Source organism: Genypterus blacodes, unplaced genomic scaffold (assembly GCF_046128005.1).
Source record: "Genypterus blacodes isolate CSIRO-AG114 ecotype Tasmania unplaced genomic scaffold, CSIRO-AGI_Gbla_v1 ptg000070l_1, whole genome shotgun sequence".
NCBI lineage: Eukaryota > Metazoa > Chordata > Actinopteri > Ophidiiformes > Ophidiidae > Genypterus > Genypterus blacodes.
Genome location: NW_027466880.1, coordinates 1,091,568 through 1,108,582, shown reverse-complemented (window position 1 = coordinate 1,108,582; position 17,015 = coordinate 1,091,568). Strand labels below are relative to the sequence as shown.

Here is a 17,015-nt window from a genome sequence, read left to right as displayed (position 1 = left end):
ATTTGCTGTGGTTCTGGGTGCGAACATATAGAAAAAGACAATATACAATATTACAGCTGTAGCCCTACTGTATAACCAAACATGATGCCATTAGCACATTATTAAACGTATATGGACACACTTATTATTACAGTAACGTCTCAGCTCAGAACGGCGTCTATGTACAGTTCTAACAGAGACTGAGTTGCGGTACTAGTACATGTATTACGGTAACGTCTCAACTCGGCCAGTTACTCATTAGAATAGAGGCGGAAGCTCTGTTTGGCTTTGTAATAAGCTACCTGGTGCGAACTCAGCCAGAGGACGGCGAGGCAGCGGATGGAATATGGAGTGTGTAAGTTAGCAGACTTCTCACTAGAATACCTCTGTAGATCGCTGTCTGACAAACTGACAGTAAATTTAGCTAGCTTACGAGTTGTTAGTAAACGAGCTAAGTGTAGCGGCTAACAAACAGCGTAGGATATAAACAGAATTAGCTAGTTTGTTAGCCATTAATCGGCACGTTTTAGTCCAGGGTTAACGTATGCGTGAGTTCGGTTCTGGGTGGCAGTGAATGTACAGTAAACACAAAAACACACAGCAGCGCAGTTTTCTCCCCAGGGGCGTCTGACTCGAAACCAACGCTGACATGAAAAGTCACCCCCGAGTGTCTCGCTAATGTAAACAGAGTGCAACGCTACCTAATGCTAACACCCAGCTACAGTTTATCACTTTCAGACAAAGTATGACGCAGTAACTTACGAATAATGTCTAAAGTATTTGCATGTAAGTGTGACAGTCTAACAGCACTACATTGCATCACATTTCTGAAAGTTCCTGCCGCGTTTTTTTCCGTAAAGGTCGGAACCCACAATGTTAACATGAGCAGCTGTGGTCGATGCCCTCTGAGTACACATGTTGTAATATATAAAACAATCTGCAATAAACCTCTTAAGTATGAAAAACTAAAGATAACCAAACTTGAATTGCCAAAAATACTTAATGAAAGAGTAAATTGACAGATTGAATGAGACAAATTAGTCGTTCTGTAATGGTTTGTAGCTTTTTTAAAAAATATGTATAGCAACTTATCTGGAGCCACAGAACGATGATAACCTTTATGTTCCAGATTCCAGCAGTGCTTGATGATCTGGAGGTGAAGAAGGACCCCTTCATAGAGGGTAAGGACATGCCTGCATTACTCCCCCTGAGAGGTTAAACAGAGATAGAAACCATAACATACAGCTGGTGTTAACAGTCACTCTTTGATTCTTTCAGATTCAGAACACAATGCGTACACCAGATTTATGAAGTCTCATCGGTGTTATGATCTGGTACCTACCAGCTCCAAATTGGTAGTATTTGATACGTCACTTCAGGTAAATCAAACGCTTCATCCCGTATCTCCAACATTTGAATAATAATAACCCTCATTAGCTGATTATGGGTAAATATCGCTGCTGCTGTGTTTCGTCTCCCAACAGGTGAAGAAGGCATTTTTTGCTCTTGTGTCCAATGGTGTGAGAGCAGCGCCCCTGTGGGACAGTAAGAAGCAGTGCTTTGTTGGTGAGTGTCACCTTCTCTTGGCTCTGTCTCACTCTCTGTGTGTGAGAGACAAACTTAACGCATTTTACTGACAGCATTCCTGCCTTGCTGTTTTGCAGGCATGCTCACCATCACCGACTTTATCAACATCCTCCACCGCTACTACAAGTCTCCTTTGGTACGTTTGTACAAATATTTACATTTGACTTCCAGGTGACTTTTTCAGATTAGGTGTAACATTAGAAATAGACATGAGACATGTGGATTTTTAACCTATTATATTCCTAAATGTACCTTTTAGGATTTGTTTTTCATCAACTGCCTGTGTTACAGTTTGTGTTTGTCCCAGTTTAGAGGTAATAGTTCTCTTGATGTTATCTTCCAGGTTCAAATATACGAACTAGAAGAACACAAAATTGAAACTTGGAGAGGTGAGGATTATTAAATATGTGAATTGACTTTTGACATTTACTAAGGTATTGTTGACGTTTAACTATCATGTCTTTTCATGCGTATAGAGCTGTACCTTCAAGACTCTTTCAAGCCCTTGGTTAGCATATCTCCCAATGCAAGGTGAGCTCTGCTTCTCTTTCCCTCCTTCCTTCTACACTTAAACAACTTTTTGAATTAAGACATTGATTGCCGATGAACTAGTAAAACAATTAATGTGCTTCCCCTTTCTCTGCGTCACAGTCTGTATGACGCAGTATCTTCCCTCCTGAGGCACAAGATCCACAGACTTCCCGTCATTGACCCCTTGACAGGCAACACACTCTACATTCTCACACACAAGAGGATTCTGAAGTTCCTTAAACTTTTTGTGAGTCCTTTTGGATTTTGTCACGTTTACATACATGATATGTTATCCATTTGTAGTTTGATACTTGATAATGATCTGTTATTGTTTTCAGATATCAGAGATGCCTAAGCCTGCGTTTTTGCGTCAAACATTAGAAGAACTGAACATCGGAACCTTCAAGAACATAGCTGTGGTGCGAGCAGATACGCCTCTGTACACAGCGCTGGGCATTTTTGTGGAGCAAAGAGTGTCTGCACTTCCTGTCGTAGATGAGAACGGTATGTGGAGTCGTTGATATGTAATTGTCTTAAACTGAACTCGGCTGTTTTGGAGCACTGCTGTACTGATTTGCTGCCTCTCTCTCCTGCAGGCCGGGTGGTTGACATTTACTCCAAATTTGATGTGATAGTAAGTTTAAGTTTTTTCCTTCATATTTGTCTTTGTCATGATCACATTTTGTTAACCCTTGAGGCCCTGTGTGTGCACAGAACCTGGCGGCCGAGAAGACCTACAACAACCTGGACGTGACGGTGACCAAAGCTCTGCAGCATCGCTCCCAGTACTTTGAAGGAGTGTTAACCTGTAACAGGCACGAGACCCTGGAGGCCATCATCAACAGACTGGTGGAGGCAGAGGTGAGTGGGGTTTGAAGTAGGCACTCAGATCAAATGCGTCTTTGTAAGTGTAGCATTACAGAGTGTGTCTGCGTCTCTCAGGTGCACAGGCTGGTGGTGGTGGATGAGCAGGAGGTGGTGAAGGGAATCGTCTCCCTTTCAGATATCCTCCAAGCACTCGTGCTCACCGATGCAGATGAGGGTGAGTACAGATGTGTGAGCGGTTGTAGATGGGGTGTAGTTTAAGAAAATAATACAAAGCAGCAATACAAATGAGACAGCTTGTGTTTTAAGTAATAGTCCTTACTTTCTGTCTCCTGTATAGGCTCTGCGTGAGGAAGACGAGCCAGGCAACACATTTTTGTCAAGAGTTCAGAGTGAGGGAGAGTGAGGGAGACGGAGGTCAAAGAAGTGTGAGAGGAGTTATAATAGGAGTATTGATGTGATGGATCCTCAATCTACTCCACCCTGAGATGAAATTTCCAATATTTCTTACATGAAGACCTCAGGCCTTTCTGCATAAAAATGAATTACCTTCAATTTGTTTTAGCAACTTGGCAATATGAAACGCAGTAATAAACCGTACGCAGCTCCAAACTTAAACCCAAGTCGTATTAGAAAAGAAAGCACAAGATACACGGCTGATCTGCAGAGGATCAAACCTATTCCACTTCATAACAATGGACGGCAAAAAATACAAAACCTTCCAATTATCAGTAAAATAAAAAATATACCGTATTGCCTTCAGTTAACAGCACTTGCTTTATTCTTAAAATTATTACAGACCTGAAGACTACTTTAACGACATATACTCTTGAAAAGTAAGGTGGATTGGTAGGCTCTCTATTTATGTAAGAATGTATCATATACAGTATGTAATTACAGACACATCTTTTGGTGTAGAGTTTATTCAGCTTCTGTATCTTAAACACTGAAGGATCCCGGTGGTTTCTCAGTGTTTTTTTCTTTAGCTGGTCAGCAATTTCTGGAAATAAGTTGACATGTGAACCTAAAGCTTCTGGTCATAGTCCAGTCCACGGGCTAAAATTGGACTTTCGCTGGTTTCAGCTTTTTGTCGTTCGGGAAATAGCTCTAGATAAACATTTGCTTCATCTTCAATGGATTGGTTAAAACATTTATTTGTGACGTTGTTGCTTCACAGAGTAACTGGGCTCAGGTCAGAACGGATGGATATGCTGTAAGATGGAACCGTTCAGTTTGCTGTTTAAATGTACAACCTCTGTATTTATTGCTTTCAAATTTAAACATTTGCCATGTCCTTGTATAATGGAAAATGATGTGTATTTTCCATACACCTTCATTTTCCCCCGTCTTGCCACCTTCATCCTCTTGAGTTTAAGCATTGTTGTATTTGCTTTTTTTCTTCCGTTCTGCAACATTTACTGATTTTTGGCAAATGGGTCATTTCCAAACGAACGGTGAAAAGAACCTTTGTGGCATTATTCATTATAGCTATACTTAGTTTTGTGATGTTTTTGTTGTTGGTGTGTTATGTTAGTGTCTGTTGGTCAGTGATGTCATCACAGACCAACAGATATTTTGGGTTTGTCTTTGTGTTTCACCATCAAAAATCACTAAATACCAGCACTTAATTTCATTTTACATTTCCTGAAGAGGTTCAGCCACTCCTGAATGGCAAGTTCTAGAAACCCCGTTACATCTCCTGTTTTGGTATACAAAATGAAATGTAATAGTGCACCACTATATCCAAGTTCACAGTTTTTGTACTAATCGGTCTGAATTGAGATTGTAATTAAAGGGATGAGCAATAAAAGTGGTTTGTTATCAACGTTACATTCTGTTGCATCTGTGACAAATGTTGGCCAATGAAGAGGAGCTCTACTCTGGAAAGATGAGGATTAGCGGTAAACACTGTCATTCTAGAATAAGGAGGGACAATAAAATGAAACGACATCACACTGGAAAACAACAGTATTTATTACCCTATTAGAAGTTACATGATTGAAGTAAATCCTGAATGTGTTTTTACATGGATGCAATTGTCTTGGCCATTACCGAACAGACACAAGAGTTATCACAATTGGTTTAATGTATAACTTCTTATCATTAATTCATCATTTCTTAAGATCTATCCAAATGTAGACATGAAGCAGGGCATTAAAAACCTTGAATGAGGCAATTTTTTTTCCACGTTTAAGGCAAGATGTCTGAAGGTCCTTCCTCCTTTAGTGTGAAAAGATGGTTGACATTCAACTGTCTCTTCAAACAGGAGCTTACTATTCTTTCCTGCCACAACACAACTGCAACAGGTGCAGTTAATTTGCTCTAATGAACATCCCACACAATTTAAGTGACACAGCAAAGTGAGCAAGTGATTGTAAATTAGGTACTGGTCAAACATCTTTATGTGACACAGCATTGAGACGTCTCAGTAGTATTCTTCCTCTAGATTCTTATATTTTTACGATTGAATCTGTATAACTGGTGTGATTAGTGTACACACACTCTTGCCTGTCAGTGTTGTGACCTGTAGTAAACACTGGAATCTACTGCCAGAGTTGCTGCTTAGAACAATTTGGTTCTCATGCTGTGAGATCAGTAGTGCACACGTGGCCTTTTCGCCTTTTCTAGGGACTCAGAGCATTAAAACATAAATATTAGGAAAGACTATACTACACATCAGCAGTACCTTTCTCAGTTTACAGACAAAAGTGCTCTAATTTCCTGGAAAAAAATATAAAGAGATTGATTTTTTTTAGCAATGTCAGCTTATAGAAAACAACCCATTTGTATTTTGCAAATGAAGGAGGTATTGTATGGTGAACAAAAGGGAATCTTGAGTATCTGAGAACACATTGTTCACCAATAATAAGGGTCTAGGCTATAGGAAAAAGTCAAATAAGCAACGTATCTGATTAACACACAGTAATGTTACTTCACATGTCAGAAAGTAGATTGATACACCATTCTGTTTACAAACAGTACAACATAAGTCATTATCTTCCCACCAACCAAGGAACAGGTATAAAAGATTAAACCATCTATAAAACAAGACCTAAATATCAAAGTATGAGCAAATCAAACAAAATATACACCCAAGTTTCATCTTAAAAAGTTATTTTATGTGCAGTAGTTATACTTGGCCAGGGGGAATATGCCCTGAGGAGAAAACAACATTGAACATGCTGTGATACTATAAAACTAATGAAAAACCAACTGTCATTCAGTTTCCTGGAGTTAGTGTATTTAAAATGATTAAAAACAGTTCATTTCAACCTTTTTCCTGCCATGTCATTAAAGTACAGTGTAAATAGTACTGGCTGCTGGAGATGAGAACGGAAGTTAGCTGAATCTTCGGTACACCAGATTATCTGAGGGGACTTGGGAGTGATCCTCGCCGTCGTGGCAGCTACGCTCCCAAAATAGTGTTTGTGGGCCGATCCAGAGACAGCGGCTGCTTTCAGAACGCTACCGATGAACACGCTCCCTGTCCCGATGTAGAGTGCGAGCGGCGGCGCCCCCACCGCTCCGCTCAGCGCCCCGTGAGCGATCAGTAGATGAGCAGATCCTTGAGTATCCTGAGGTTTACAACAGCTTATGGTAAGAAGTTCCTGGCAAGTGGTCAGCGGGTGAAATCATGTTTGGCAAAGAGCCCTAATGCTGAAGTGATGCTGAAGTCTAAATACACTGATGGTCCATATTTACACCACCTGTCTCATCTGCTGTGTACATGCTCACATGCTGCTGCAGCAGAACAAGATGCATTGTTGCCTCCATTTAGCAAGCAGTTTGCCATCATGTGCCTTAGTGCTGTCAGTGTGACGAGGAGAGGCCGACTCACACAAACACAAACACCCATATATTAATCGTAAGTTATTGTCAGTTAAATAATAACAGATTAAGTATATGTAATAAGCTATACAACTCCCAACCCATCTTGTACTTCACAAAGACAAGAGAAAACGAACGCTGTCGTTTTAACGCTTAGCGACGGTGATCAGGTATACGCTGAGCAAAGGTTTAACCAGTGATTTCCAAAATGTTTACCTGTTAAATTACATATCCCGCTATTATTTGCATACACAAGAAGTCCAAGAGGGGGAAAATGAGGTCTTTGTCGGGGAGTCTGCAGCCTTGTTAGTATCGTGTGTCGAGAGGACAGATGGTTGAGCAAGGGCAGCAGTAGCTGAGGGCAAGACAGGAAAGGTGTTTCTTGGTAGTTTTGGCTGGGTAAGCGAGGTAGGGTTTGTCAAAAAATCAGGCGGCTTCAAAACTGGCAGGAGTGTCTATGGAGTAATATTTTACAAAGTGCCACTCTCCATTCTACTCTCTTTGTGCGTTCTTTGAGGATGGCTCCTCGAGGGAGGGTCATCCTTAGTGCTCTCGCTCAGTGCTCGGCTGACTCACGTGACTCAGACTTTAATGTCCTCTTGAATGCTCAGCTGGGACAGGGTCTTTTTGATGCGCAGGGCTGTCAGGCGGGCGGCTCCATTAGCGTACCAGCACTCTCGCATAATCTTGCCCATCACCCGCAAGGCCTGGAACAGCAGGAGCAGAACGGAGGGCGCTTACAACACAACAACGCTGGCCATGCAAATGTAGTTAAGGCGTATTTAAGGTGGTAATTTCGTGATTTCCAGGGTATTTATGTGCAAACTAGGTCACTGACATCATAGCTTTGTAAATTGAAGCATTCTGGAGATATTCGGTTCACTTACCAGGTCCATAGGCCTTTGGATGGACCCTTAAGGATCCCTGTGCTAAACACGTTGAAGCCTCCAAAAGCTCCTTTAGTTTAGTTAGATATAAACATGGTCACCGTTTTCCTGTGACATTTGACCCTGAGACTGAAATAGCTGAGAGAATGTTGTGGAGACTTACGCTGGGCATTGTAAGGGAACATATCTTATAGTGTAACACAGCTCTATTTGGGAACCTACAAGATATATTTAGCTTGACCTCTTTCTTCTCTAATAGCACAGGGTTCCAGAAGGGTCCATTCAAAGGCCTATGGACCTGGTGAGAAAACAGCAGATATCTCCAGAACACAGTCAGTGACCTAGCTCAGACGTAAATGGACCTGGAAATCGCAATTTTGTGTTTTCAGCCCCATTTTCTTACCTCATAGCTCTGCCACCAGTTTGGGATATTGGGTCGAAGCTTTTGGTCACATACTACCTTTCTCATCTCCTCTATGGAGGGGTCAGAAGGTACGAGGTCGTAGTAGGGCAGCTGGTACTCTTCGTGGATACCTGATAGCGCAGGGAGAAATGTCAAGGTCAGACACAGTGCTGTGCTGTGCTCTCAGCTTTTGCCAATGAAGAAAAACAACACAGATTCAGTAACCGTGGTGAAAGGGAATAGCCTCACCTCCACTGTTACAGCGGCGTGCAATCTCCCAGTAGACGAGGCCCAGAGCGTAGATATCAGCACACTTAAATGAGTCAAAGTGCCTCATGTTGATACTCTCATCCAGAACTTCTGGAGCCATGTACCTGAGAGACAGAGAAATCATCTGGTGTGACTTACTGTATACGTGCGAGGCAGAAAGGTCAGCAGGTCAGTAACGTTATCACACACGTGCATGCAGGAGTGTACGTTAACACAGACCTCTTGGTGCCCACCCTCTGATTGGGGGCGATGTCGATGGTGTCTGAGGCAGAGTCATGGCGGACGGCCAGACCCAGATCAGCGATGGCACACGTGCAGTTCTTCTTCACCAGGATGTTCTTGGACTTCAGATCTCGGTGGGCGATGCCAGGCTTTCCTATTGTGAAACAGATGTAGACGCAAATTGCAACTTCTTAATTCCGAAACAAACTACAACCTGAATTGTGTCGTGCAGCTTTCTTGTTGAGGCAGTTAGTGTAAAGTTTGTCTTGCAGGTAGAAGCTAGAATGACTATGCAAGCCAGAAAAGCCTCGGGATGTCATACGTTTTCTCAAATGCACTCCTGGATGTGCGCATACTAGGACACATTGAGTACCTTGTGTTCCGAGAATCTCCATGTGCAGATGTGCCAGGCCACTAGCAGCTGATAGTGCCAGTTTGATCATTCCCTCAGTGGTGACAGAGTAGTGGTTCAAGTAGTCAAACAGAGAGCCATGCTCATGGTAGTCGGACACTAACCACAGCTGAGTCCATGTGCCATTGTCTTAGCAAGAGGCAGAAGATAGAGAGGAAAGGTTCAGTTTGCTTGAGAGTGAACATTAGTTTAGAAACATACAGCAAATGTTGTCGTCAATACTGCCGTGCTGTTAATCTGTCATTAGTACAGGGATGTACAGGCGTGTACCTTTGTTGTCAGCGGCGATGAAACCCAGGATGTTCTCATGGCGGAGCATGATGGTCTGGTAGATTTCAGCCTCTCGGAACCATGAGCGTTCCTCTCTGGATGAGAAGATCTTCACTGCCACGTCACCTCCCCTCCACCGACCTCGCCATACTTCCCCAAAACGCCCCTTTCCAATGATCTCTTGCAAGACAATGGTTCTGGCCACCGTCCGCTGGACAAACAGAGGCAGACCTGCTCAGAAAACAAGAGGAGAGTCACCCACAGATCAAATCCGAAACAGGTGGAAACTCCCACTAGTGCTACACACACTTGTAGGTTATTGAAGCAGCGTTACTGACCAGAGCCTGAACCAGACGTGGACAGATCGTAGATGAGGTCCTGCAGTGTTCTATCTTTGGACAGGTAGAGGTGTTCACAGGAAGCGTCCTCCATCTCCAGTCTCTGCCTGTGACTGTAGGCCCTGTGGTGGTACTGAAACAGGAAAACCACTACCAACAGGAGCAGACACAGCAGGAACAGTGGCCCAACAATCACAGCGACCAGCTCCACCAGCCCCCACGTTCCACCTGGGCCATAGCCTCCTACCAGTCCAGGCTCAGTTGTTACTGAGAGAAGAAGAGTTGAGATATCACATGTAACATCTGGGGCATGTTTGGTGTATTGTGTGTATTAAGTGACTAACACACACTGTATTAAAGACATTTGGTTAGGCATATGTTTCATAATCATCACTGTGACAATATACCTCATGTTCTACTGTTACAGGTTGGTCGATATTGTTGGATAAAAAGTGTTAGATATGGTGGTTGCAAATAATCAAATTTGCTGTTGACTCTGCACCATGTGTATGCAAATCTCTCCCAAATGTTTGGTAATCTGATTTGGACTGACTGCTTCCTTTTTGACTATCAACAATGAGACTCTTCAACATAAACTGAGGACATTATAACAGACACACAAATTGTGTGTTTTTGCCCTATACTGTACACTAGTTAGCTGTGTTGACATGTAGGACAAACCTAGTCAAAGAAAGGTTTGTGTTTGACTTGTGCAACGGTTCTCACCCGAGGGCACTTTGAGGTCAATGCTGTTGCAGTAGTCGGTGTAGCAGCAGTGGATGTTGAGCAGGCCCGCCGCGCTGAGGCAGAAGAACGGCTGCCCGGGAGGTACCAGCTTATCCCTCGTGATGCAAGTACGGATGTTCTGCTCTTGGTCCTCTATGAGTGAAATGGAAGCTATGCAGGCTCCATCGGTCTCACACTGAGAGCCGGTCTTCTCACACTGGGGTGTGGTGCAGTTACACCAAAGGGCTGCAAAGAGTACCAGATAGTGAGAACCATGAGAAGTCAGACGAAACGGCAAACAAAGAATCAATACGTGTTCCTCGCACCATTAATTTAATTCGATTTTGGTACTATTCTCTAACTCCAGGTCTACTTTTTCAGTACAACTATCCATTTAATAGATTAAGTCTTGAGTACGTGCGATATCATTATTGTCCTATTGTTTCTTATTGATCTCGTGAGAATGGTTTATTATGACACGATAGTCTATATATTTTCTGTAGCGAGGCATAAAGCTATTTCAGCCGGCGTCTGACCTTGATTGAGCATAAATGTGACCCACTCATCAATATATTCTTGCTCTTTTGCCATAGCCATAGCCTTGGGTGAGAACTCCAGCCATGACTGGGCTGTGGCTCCAATATCTATCTGCCCGCATTTCATGACAAAACTGTAGTCCTTTGTTATTGAAGCTCATCAACATATTACACTGCATTTGTAGATATTTGATGGTATTGACAGCATGATTATTTGACACTAAGTAGCATAATTTCATACACAGCCCTTACTTACAAACAAAACATTCGTACAGCAAATCTATAATCAGGTCCAGCTTGTGTAATCATAATTGCTGATAAAGAGCATGGGGGCAAGAAGATCAGCGTACGTGCTTGGCAAGGGAAAGGTAGCACAGAACTCCACAAGCTCATCTAACAGGTACACATATCAGCTTATATAATGTTGTTGTTTTTTTTACTGCTGTTGCAAAGAGCAAAGGAAGAGGTCAGGTCAGTGAGGAGGAGTGTATCCAGATCATTTATGCTTTGGAAACTCCCAACAGTAGGTGTTGGGTGTGGGACAGGTTTTTATCAGGCTGGGTGTGTGTGTGTGTTTTATGACACTGGAATAGACACACACACCTTTATAATAGGCACAGATGTGGTGTGACATTTCCAACCAGTGAAATAACCTCCCCCCCCTTTATTCCTCCAAATGACCTTGATAAGACTGTGCATTGCATTCATTTGCTTCTAAGCAAACACACACACACACATACACATGCACGCACACACACAAACACCTCGATCCAACTGAACTTCAGTGTCGTTTACATCAAACGGAGGGAATAAAGATGTGTTGTGACATCTCTGTGGCACTGACTCACACACAGTCGACATGTACTGAGCTGGCACACGCACACGCACACGCACACGCACACACACACAGAAAGAGAGCAACATGGCACAGAATTAAGGAAGATAGCTGCTGACTAAACCTGTCACAACTACCACGTTTGAACCAAAAATACTAGTTTCTCCACTTCTGGAGTAGAAACAAGATGAAAGATGTCTCTGTCTTTGTCTTAAACCATTAGACCACAAGCTACACATCTATTAACCCCTTGCTGTAAATGTGTACATACTGTAATCTGCTGTGCAAACAAGTAAACAACATTGTGTTAAAAGAACCACGTGGGATACCGATGAAGACCTATACAGGCTACAGTGATGTGTAAACACTTAACTACCTTAACAAAAACACACTCATTCCATTACAATAGATAGATCTGTACTGTATTGTGAGTAGTATAGTATGTTGATGTACAACACATCATCACCATGTGTCACATTAGCCTCACACACGTGAGTCCGACGGGCAAAGAGGCAAATGCACGTAGAAGAAGTGTAAAATAAGTAACAATTACTCATCATTACATTTGCACAAAGCTACATAATAACACGTTAGCACCACAGCTAAACAGGATTAGTTGTTTACAGCACAACCAGCCATGGTTGACAGGTCATCCTAGCTAAAACTAGCCCGACTAAGCTAGCTGACAACGACGAAAGATGTCATTTTATTTATTTTACAAATGAAAATAATTGTCAGGTCTGTGGAACCGAATGTTGACCAGGTTTATGTGGGTTTAACTCCGTTTATTGTCGCGGCTTAACACGCTAGCTAACCCAGTAACGCTAGCTAGCTAACTCCACATTCACACGATACTGAGCTTACAGCCTTCAAAACAAACAAAGACGGTGACTCACCTCCGCAGGTTCTAAACAAAACAGCCTGGACCACGACCGCCAACGATACGCGAAGATTAGCCATGATCAATACATTCCCAATGCATTGCATTTACACATGTAGCTAACGTTAGCTAGATGTGGCGAGGCGAGATGACAGCTAACCAGGCTGTCAGTGCAGTCACACACACTTTACTAACATGATCCAGCAGGCAACACACACTCACGCTCACACTCACATACGCACACACCCACAAACACTCTCACACACAAACACACTGGATCTTTTTATTTGTAATTTCAAGCACAGTGAATGCATATGCTCATAGTTATCGAAAGGTAAGGTATCACATGGATATATTACTGGCATTAACATTAAAATGGCAATCAAATCCTAACCTTTGAATTGAACCGGAGGATTAAACACATCCTCTGGTTTGATGCAACATATTTACAAAAACAGTTTATGACACATTTACTGTTAATCTTGTCTGGCTATTCCTAGACCAACCACATGACACAACTTGACATAATAATTCAAATATGCGTTTCTGTATTTACATCTTTGTGCATAGTTCTGCTCACATGCAGGTGTTCATGCTGTGTGTGCCTGCATGTCAGTGTTCTGTGTGAAGGATGAGGTAGATCATATAAATGATTGCTTAATCAACTGTGTACTCCCAGCAGCAGACAATGGTTCCATACATTATTTCATTATAATACAAAGTAAAACTAAAAAAATTTAATACAGGTGCATCTGAATACATTAGAATCTGGTCGTCTTCCCCATGATTGTGTCTCCGACTGAACCAGACTGAGAGACAACTTAAAGGCTCAGGAAAACTCAGCATGTGACACTGTGGGGCTACAATATTGAACTTTTTCGCAATATTCTAAGTTTCTGAGATACTGAATTTTGGGTTTTCATGAGCTGTGAGCCATAATCATCAACATTAAAACAAATAAAGGCTTGGCATATTTCCCTTTGTGTGTAATGAATCTATAAAATATGAGAGTTTCACTTTTTTAATTGAATTACTGATTATTTTACTTAAATTAACTTTTCCAGAGATATTGTATTTTATTTAGATGCACCTGTATATTCACGAAAAAAGCCCTTTCTAACTCAAAATATAAGCTATATAGTGTTTGTCCCAACTTATCAGAGTTCATGTTTAATGTGTCTTTTGTGCTCTTGTGTTTGTTGTTGTTCCTCAAAAGATTAAAATAATATTTGGCGGTGGATACTTCAAAGCTCATTTGGGACATTGGATGTCAACATCTGAGTTTAAGACATTTTCAAAAAACATTTCTAAAAAAAAAAGAAGCTATGAAATCACCAGTGAGAATCCATTAAACACTGCTAATATAGATGTGTGTGTTGGTGCAGTGTCCATATTGGTTTACAGAGTGGCTTAAATGTACAGGCAGTTTAAAACCTTTTATTTTTTGTCCTTCTTTTTGCTTTGTGCTTCCTTCTCTTTCTCCGCCTTCCTTTTTTCCCTTATCTCCTTGTACTTCCATATGGGTGGTTCCAGGTATCCCCTTTCCTTCTTCTTCTTCTTCTTCTTTTCTTTCTTTGGCGTTGCTTCTGAAGGTCTACTGACATTGATCTTGGGGATGCAGCCTGAGGGGAACACACTGTTCCTCCTTGCCATACTGCGTGGAATAAATGTAGCAACCTTAGTGGAGGCCAGGGACAGGATACTTGCCCTTCGCTCGGGGTCGACGCAGCAAGTCGTAGCTACAAATCCTGAAGATTCGATTGAAGGAATGTTGGCTGCTACGGAGCCATTTCTCTGGCACACTGCGTTCTCTTCTGATTCCTTTCCTGTTTGTTGATTCACCGTGTCTGACACAGCCAGGCGTCCCTTCCCCGCCTCAGGAGGGCTAGAGGGACAGAGTGGATGGCATCCAGTTACGATTAGTGGACTGTGGACACTGGTGGTCATGCGGACCATGTGGTCCAAGGCCCCATTGTCCTGAGGGTCACGAGGTATTCTGACACCAAAGGTATCTTTTAGCCTCTGGCTAATTTTTGCTGCACCACTTTTCCCAGCTGTGGCCTCTGCTACTCTCTCCTTTAACTCAGGCCACTCGGGAACATAGATCTCACAGAACTGTTCTGCTCTGGGCCGCAACGTGAGGCGGCGGAGGCGATGTAGCGTCTCGTAGCGAGCTGTTTTCAATGCCCAGTCCCGCACGCATTTTCCACGGTTGGAGTCCACTGCATGAATGTCAGCTCCTGTGAGGAAACGACACAGCACAGAAACATGAGAGACAGACAGTCATGCATATACAGGTGCAACTCGATCAATTAGAATATAATGAAAAAGTTAATTGATTTCAGTAATTCAATTCAAAAAGTGAAAATCTCATATATTATGGATTCATTAGTATATTATTTCAAGCCTTTATTTGTTTTAATTTTGATAATTATGGCTTACAGCTCATGAAAACCCCAAATTCAATATCTCCGAAAATTTGAATATTGCGAAAAAGTTCACTATTGTAGCCTCACAGTGTCTCACTCTAATCAGCTCATTAACTCAAATCACCTGCTGAGGTTTCCTGAGCCTTTAAAGTTGTCTCTCAGTTTGCTTCAGTAGGCAACACAATCATGGGGAAGACCTTACAGTCGTTGGTGATTTGGCTTTAATGATCAGTAAAATAATGCAGGGCAGAGATGGCAGGAGACGTGTTGAGACTTAAATAGCCCTGTTAATGGTTGATCTATGACCAGTCTACAAGACTAGTGAGTGACAGATTACTGGAGGCTAAGTTAAGATGTAGTAATGTCCTCAGAATGATCCTTTTAACCGGCCTGTCGTCATTTGCACACTTGCACTTGAGCAGAGCTGCTTTCAAATATGCACAGATAAACCGCCGGGTCAGCTATTCTCACCACAGGGACTATAAGTGATCATTTTGAGCTGTACGAGTTCTGCTGATGGTGCTCATGTAAGAGTTCAAACAAGATCTTATAATGTCATACAAGGACAACGCCTGTATGAGTGTAACATTGGCAAAAGTCCGAGGCCTTTCCACTAGTGGGTAAATACAAGAGAATAGGGCCTTTGAATGCCTGAGGCCTCGAGAGAAACCTGTTCCATCAGGTTACAACAAACATTATTTAAAATTTGCAATTCTTTAACAATTTGCCTAAGCCTGTGTTGACAGTAAAATATACACTAGAAGCAAAACAGCTTAACAACTTAACAACAACAAACATTCATAGCCGTGAGGGAGTCGTGTGCGTACCGGCCATGACAAGGGCAGCCACGATGTCATCACGACCTGCCATAGCAGCTTTGATGAGGGCCGTGAAGCCGCGACAATCTTTTATTTCCGTGTCCACGCCGGGAAAGTAGTTTAGGAGATACATGACCGTGTTCACGTGCCCTGTCGAGTGAGGAGGAATTCACGGGTCAGAACAGCAACGCTTCACATCCATTTTGTAAAGACATATCATGTAGATAATGTGTTAATGTATTTAAAGGCATGTGACTCCATGGAGGTTAGAGAATCCCTCTTTGTTACATCTCAACACTGATAGTCATACATTTAGACAATGGATAGTACACAATGTATTTACTTCTTGTAGTTAAACCACAAATGAGGCAGCTGCATGTCGATTGTATTTTACCTGGTTATCCAAATTACCATTCTATGCAATATTTTGTGCCTCCTGTTTTATTTATGTTAAAAACCTTTTTAGAAGCTTTACGTTAATGCAATTTACCCGCTTGAGATGCAATCATCAGTGCCGTGTTTCCCTCATTGTCCTGTTGATTTATGTCGATAAAGGGGCAGTTGTGAAGTCCATGCACAATCTCCAAAAACCCTTTACAGCAAGCCACCATCAAGCCATTCTGTTGGTAAAGGAAATCATTAAAAAGACTGTTCAAAAATGATTGTTAACGTAAATCTTCCTGAATTATTGACATTACTAATGGGACTCTTACCCAGCCGTTGGTGTCCACCTTAATGGCCTCTTCTTTTGTGACTCCTCTCTCCAGGACCTTCTTGAGCGTGTGGGCTTCATTGCGAGCACACGCTTCATACAGCGTTGATGCCGGGCGCCCATTCGCCACTTCTCGTCTGTAGTCCGGAAGCACCGAGTCGTCTGAGAGAACGCTTTCTAAATCTGAGCCTCCTCCTGAGAGGGATACCTCTGATCTGTCCTCCGCAGGGCCTGAGCCCAGAACAGGGTCCTCAGCTGCAGTGGCCATATTCCAGTAGTAGGCGGCCGTATGCTTTGATTACATCTGCAAGGACATAACAGATAGAAACCAGTCAGGCAGAAAGTCCTAGTTGTTGCAACAAACGTGCATTCAGGTACTCTCGTTTCACACACAATACCAAGTTAAAATCATCCAGTCGCTGTTTCTCACACGTTTTCTCAAAAAGAGCCAAACCCAAACTGTGCATCACTGTGTGTCAGCTTTGCTTCAGCGGACTCACAAACCCACTGAATAGATGATCAATATG

The 17,015-nt window shown here is 42.4% G+C and overlaps 3 protein-coding genes across 5 annotated transcripts; 1 reads left to right on the top strand and 2 right to left on the bottom strand.

Moving 5' to 3' along the window:
• The first annotated feature begins 214 nt into the window (after positions 1 to 214).
• prkag1 (protein kinase, AMP-activated, gamma 1 non-catalytic subunit) lies at positions 215 to 4,752 on the top strand. 2 transcript variants are annotated; one of them, XM_076156511.1, is made up of 13 exons: positions 215 to 334; positions 1,109 to 1,160; positions 1,258 to 1,358; positions 1,464 to 1,545; positions 1,644 to 1,702; positions 1,910 to 1,955; positions 2,043 to 2,097; positions 2,218 to 2,344; positions 2,436 to 2,601; positions 2,694 to 2,731; positions 2,812 to 2,958; positions 3,040 to 3,139; positions 3,263 to 4,752. In XM_076156511.1, the coding sequence occupies exons 1-13, from the start codon at positions 326 to 328 to the stop codon at positions 3,271 to 3,273; spliced, it is 993 nt and encodes a 330-aa protein (XP_076012626.1). In that variant the 5' UTR covers positions 215 to 325; the 3' UTR covers positions 3,274 to 4,752. The 2 variants fall into 2 exon arrangements, with proteins under 2 accessions (XP_076012626.1, XP_076012625.1); XM_076156510.1 differs by having other exon boundaries at positions 284 to 334; positions 1,103 to 1,160.
• A 91-nt stretch (positions 4,753 to 4,843) lies between these two features.
• LOC143005239 (activin receptor type-1B-like) lies at positions 4,844 to 12,741 on the bottom strand. 2 transcript variants are annotated; one of them, XM_076156506.1, is made up of 9 exons: positions 12,546 to 12,739; positions 10,279 to 10,524; positions 9,553 to 9,819; positions 9,215 to 9,445; positions 8,906 to 9,073; positions 8,530 to 8,686; positions 8,290 to 8,414; positions 8,041 to 8,171; positions 4,845 to 7,457 (listed from the first exon to the last, which is right to left on the bottom strand). In XM_076156506.1, the coding sequence occupies exons 1-9, from the start codon at positions 12,634 to 12,636 to the stop codon at positions 7,332 to 7,334; spliced, it is 1,542 nt and encodes a 513-aa protein (XP_076012621.1). In that variant the 5' UTR covers positions 12,637 to 12,739; the 3' UTR covers positions 4,845 to 7,331. The 2 variants fall into 2 exon arrangements, with proteins under 2 accessions (XP_076012622.1, XP_076012621.1); XM_076156507.1 differs by lacking the exon at positions 8,906 to 9,073 and having other exon boundaries at positions 4,844 to 7,457; positions 12,546 to 12,741.
• Positions 12,742 to 13,966: 1,225 nt separating this feature from the next.
• Positions 13,967 to 16,756, bottom strand: ankrd33ab (ankyrin repeat domain 33Ab). Its single transcript, XM_076156508.1, has 4 exons — positions 16,490 to 16,756; positions 16,267 to 16,396; positions 15,786 to 15,926; positions 13,967 to 14,769 (listed from the first exon to the last, which is right to left on the bottom strand). The coding sequence occupies exons 1-4, from the start codon at positions 16,754 to 16,756 to the stop codon at positions 13,967 to 13,969; spliced, it is 1,341 nt and encodes a 446-aa protein (XP_076012623.1).
• Positions 16,757 to 17,015: the final 259 nt, after the last annotated feature.

What these genes read in the sequence shown, in the direction of transcription:
- prkag1 (XM_076156510.1), top strand. An exon ending in TAAGAAGCAGTGCTTTGTTG is followed by an intron (nt 1,546 to 1,643) that starts GTGAGTGTCACC and finishes GCTGTTTTGCAG; the next exon opens with GCATGCTCACCATCACCGAC. An exon ending in TGAAGTTCCTTAAACTTTTT is followed by an intron (nt 2,345 to 2,435) that starts GTGAGTCCTTTT and finishes TATTGTTTTCAG; the next exon opens with ATATCAGAGATGCCTAAGCC.
- LOC143005239 (XM_076156506.1), bottom strand. Translation starts at nt 12,636, where the DNA reads ATGCAATGCATTGGGAATGTATTGATCATGGCTAATCTTCGCGTATCG. An exon ending in CATCGCCGCTGACAACAAAG is followed by an intron (nt 9,074 to 9,214) that starts GTACACGCCTGT and finishes CCTCTTGCTAAG; the next exon opens with ACAATGGCACATGGACTCAG. An exon ending in ACGCCGCTGTAACAGTGGAG is followed by an intron (nt 8,172 to 8,289) that starts GTGAGGCTATTC and finishes CTGCGCTATCAG; the next exon opens with GTATCCACGAAGAGTACCAG.
- ankrd33ab (XM_076156508.1), bottom strand. Translation starts at nt 16,756, where the DNA reads ATGGCCACTGCAGCTGAGGACCCTGTTCTGGGCTCAGGCCCTGCGGAG. An exon ending in GATGATTGCATCTCAAGCGG is followed by an intron (nt 15,927 to 16,266) that starts GTAAATTGCATT and finishes CTCACTCGACAG; the next exon opens with GGCACGTGAACACGGTCATG. An exon ending in GGCTGCCCTTGTCATGGCCG is followed by an intron (nt 14,770 to 15,785) that starts GTACGCACACGA and finishes GTTTCCTCACAG; the next exon opens with GAGCTGACATTCATGCAGTG.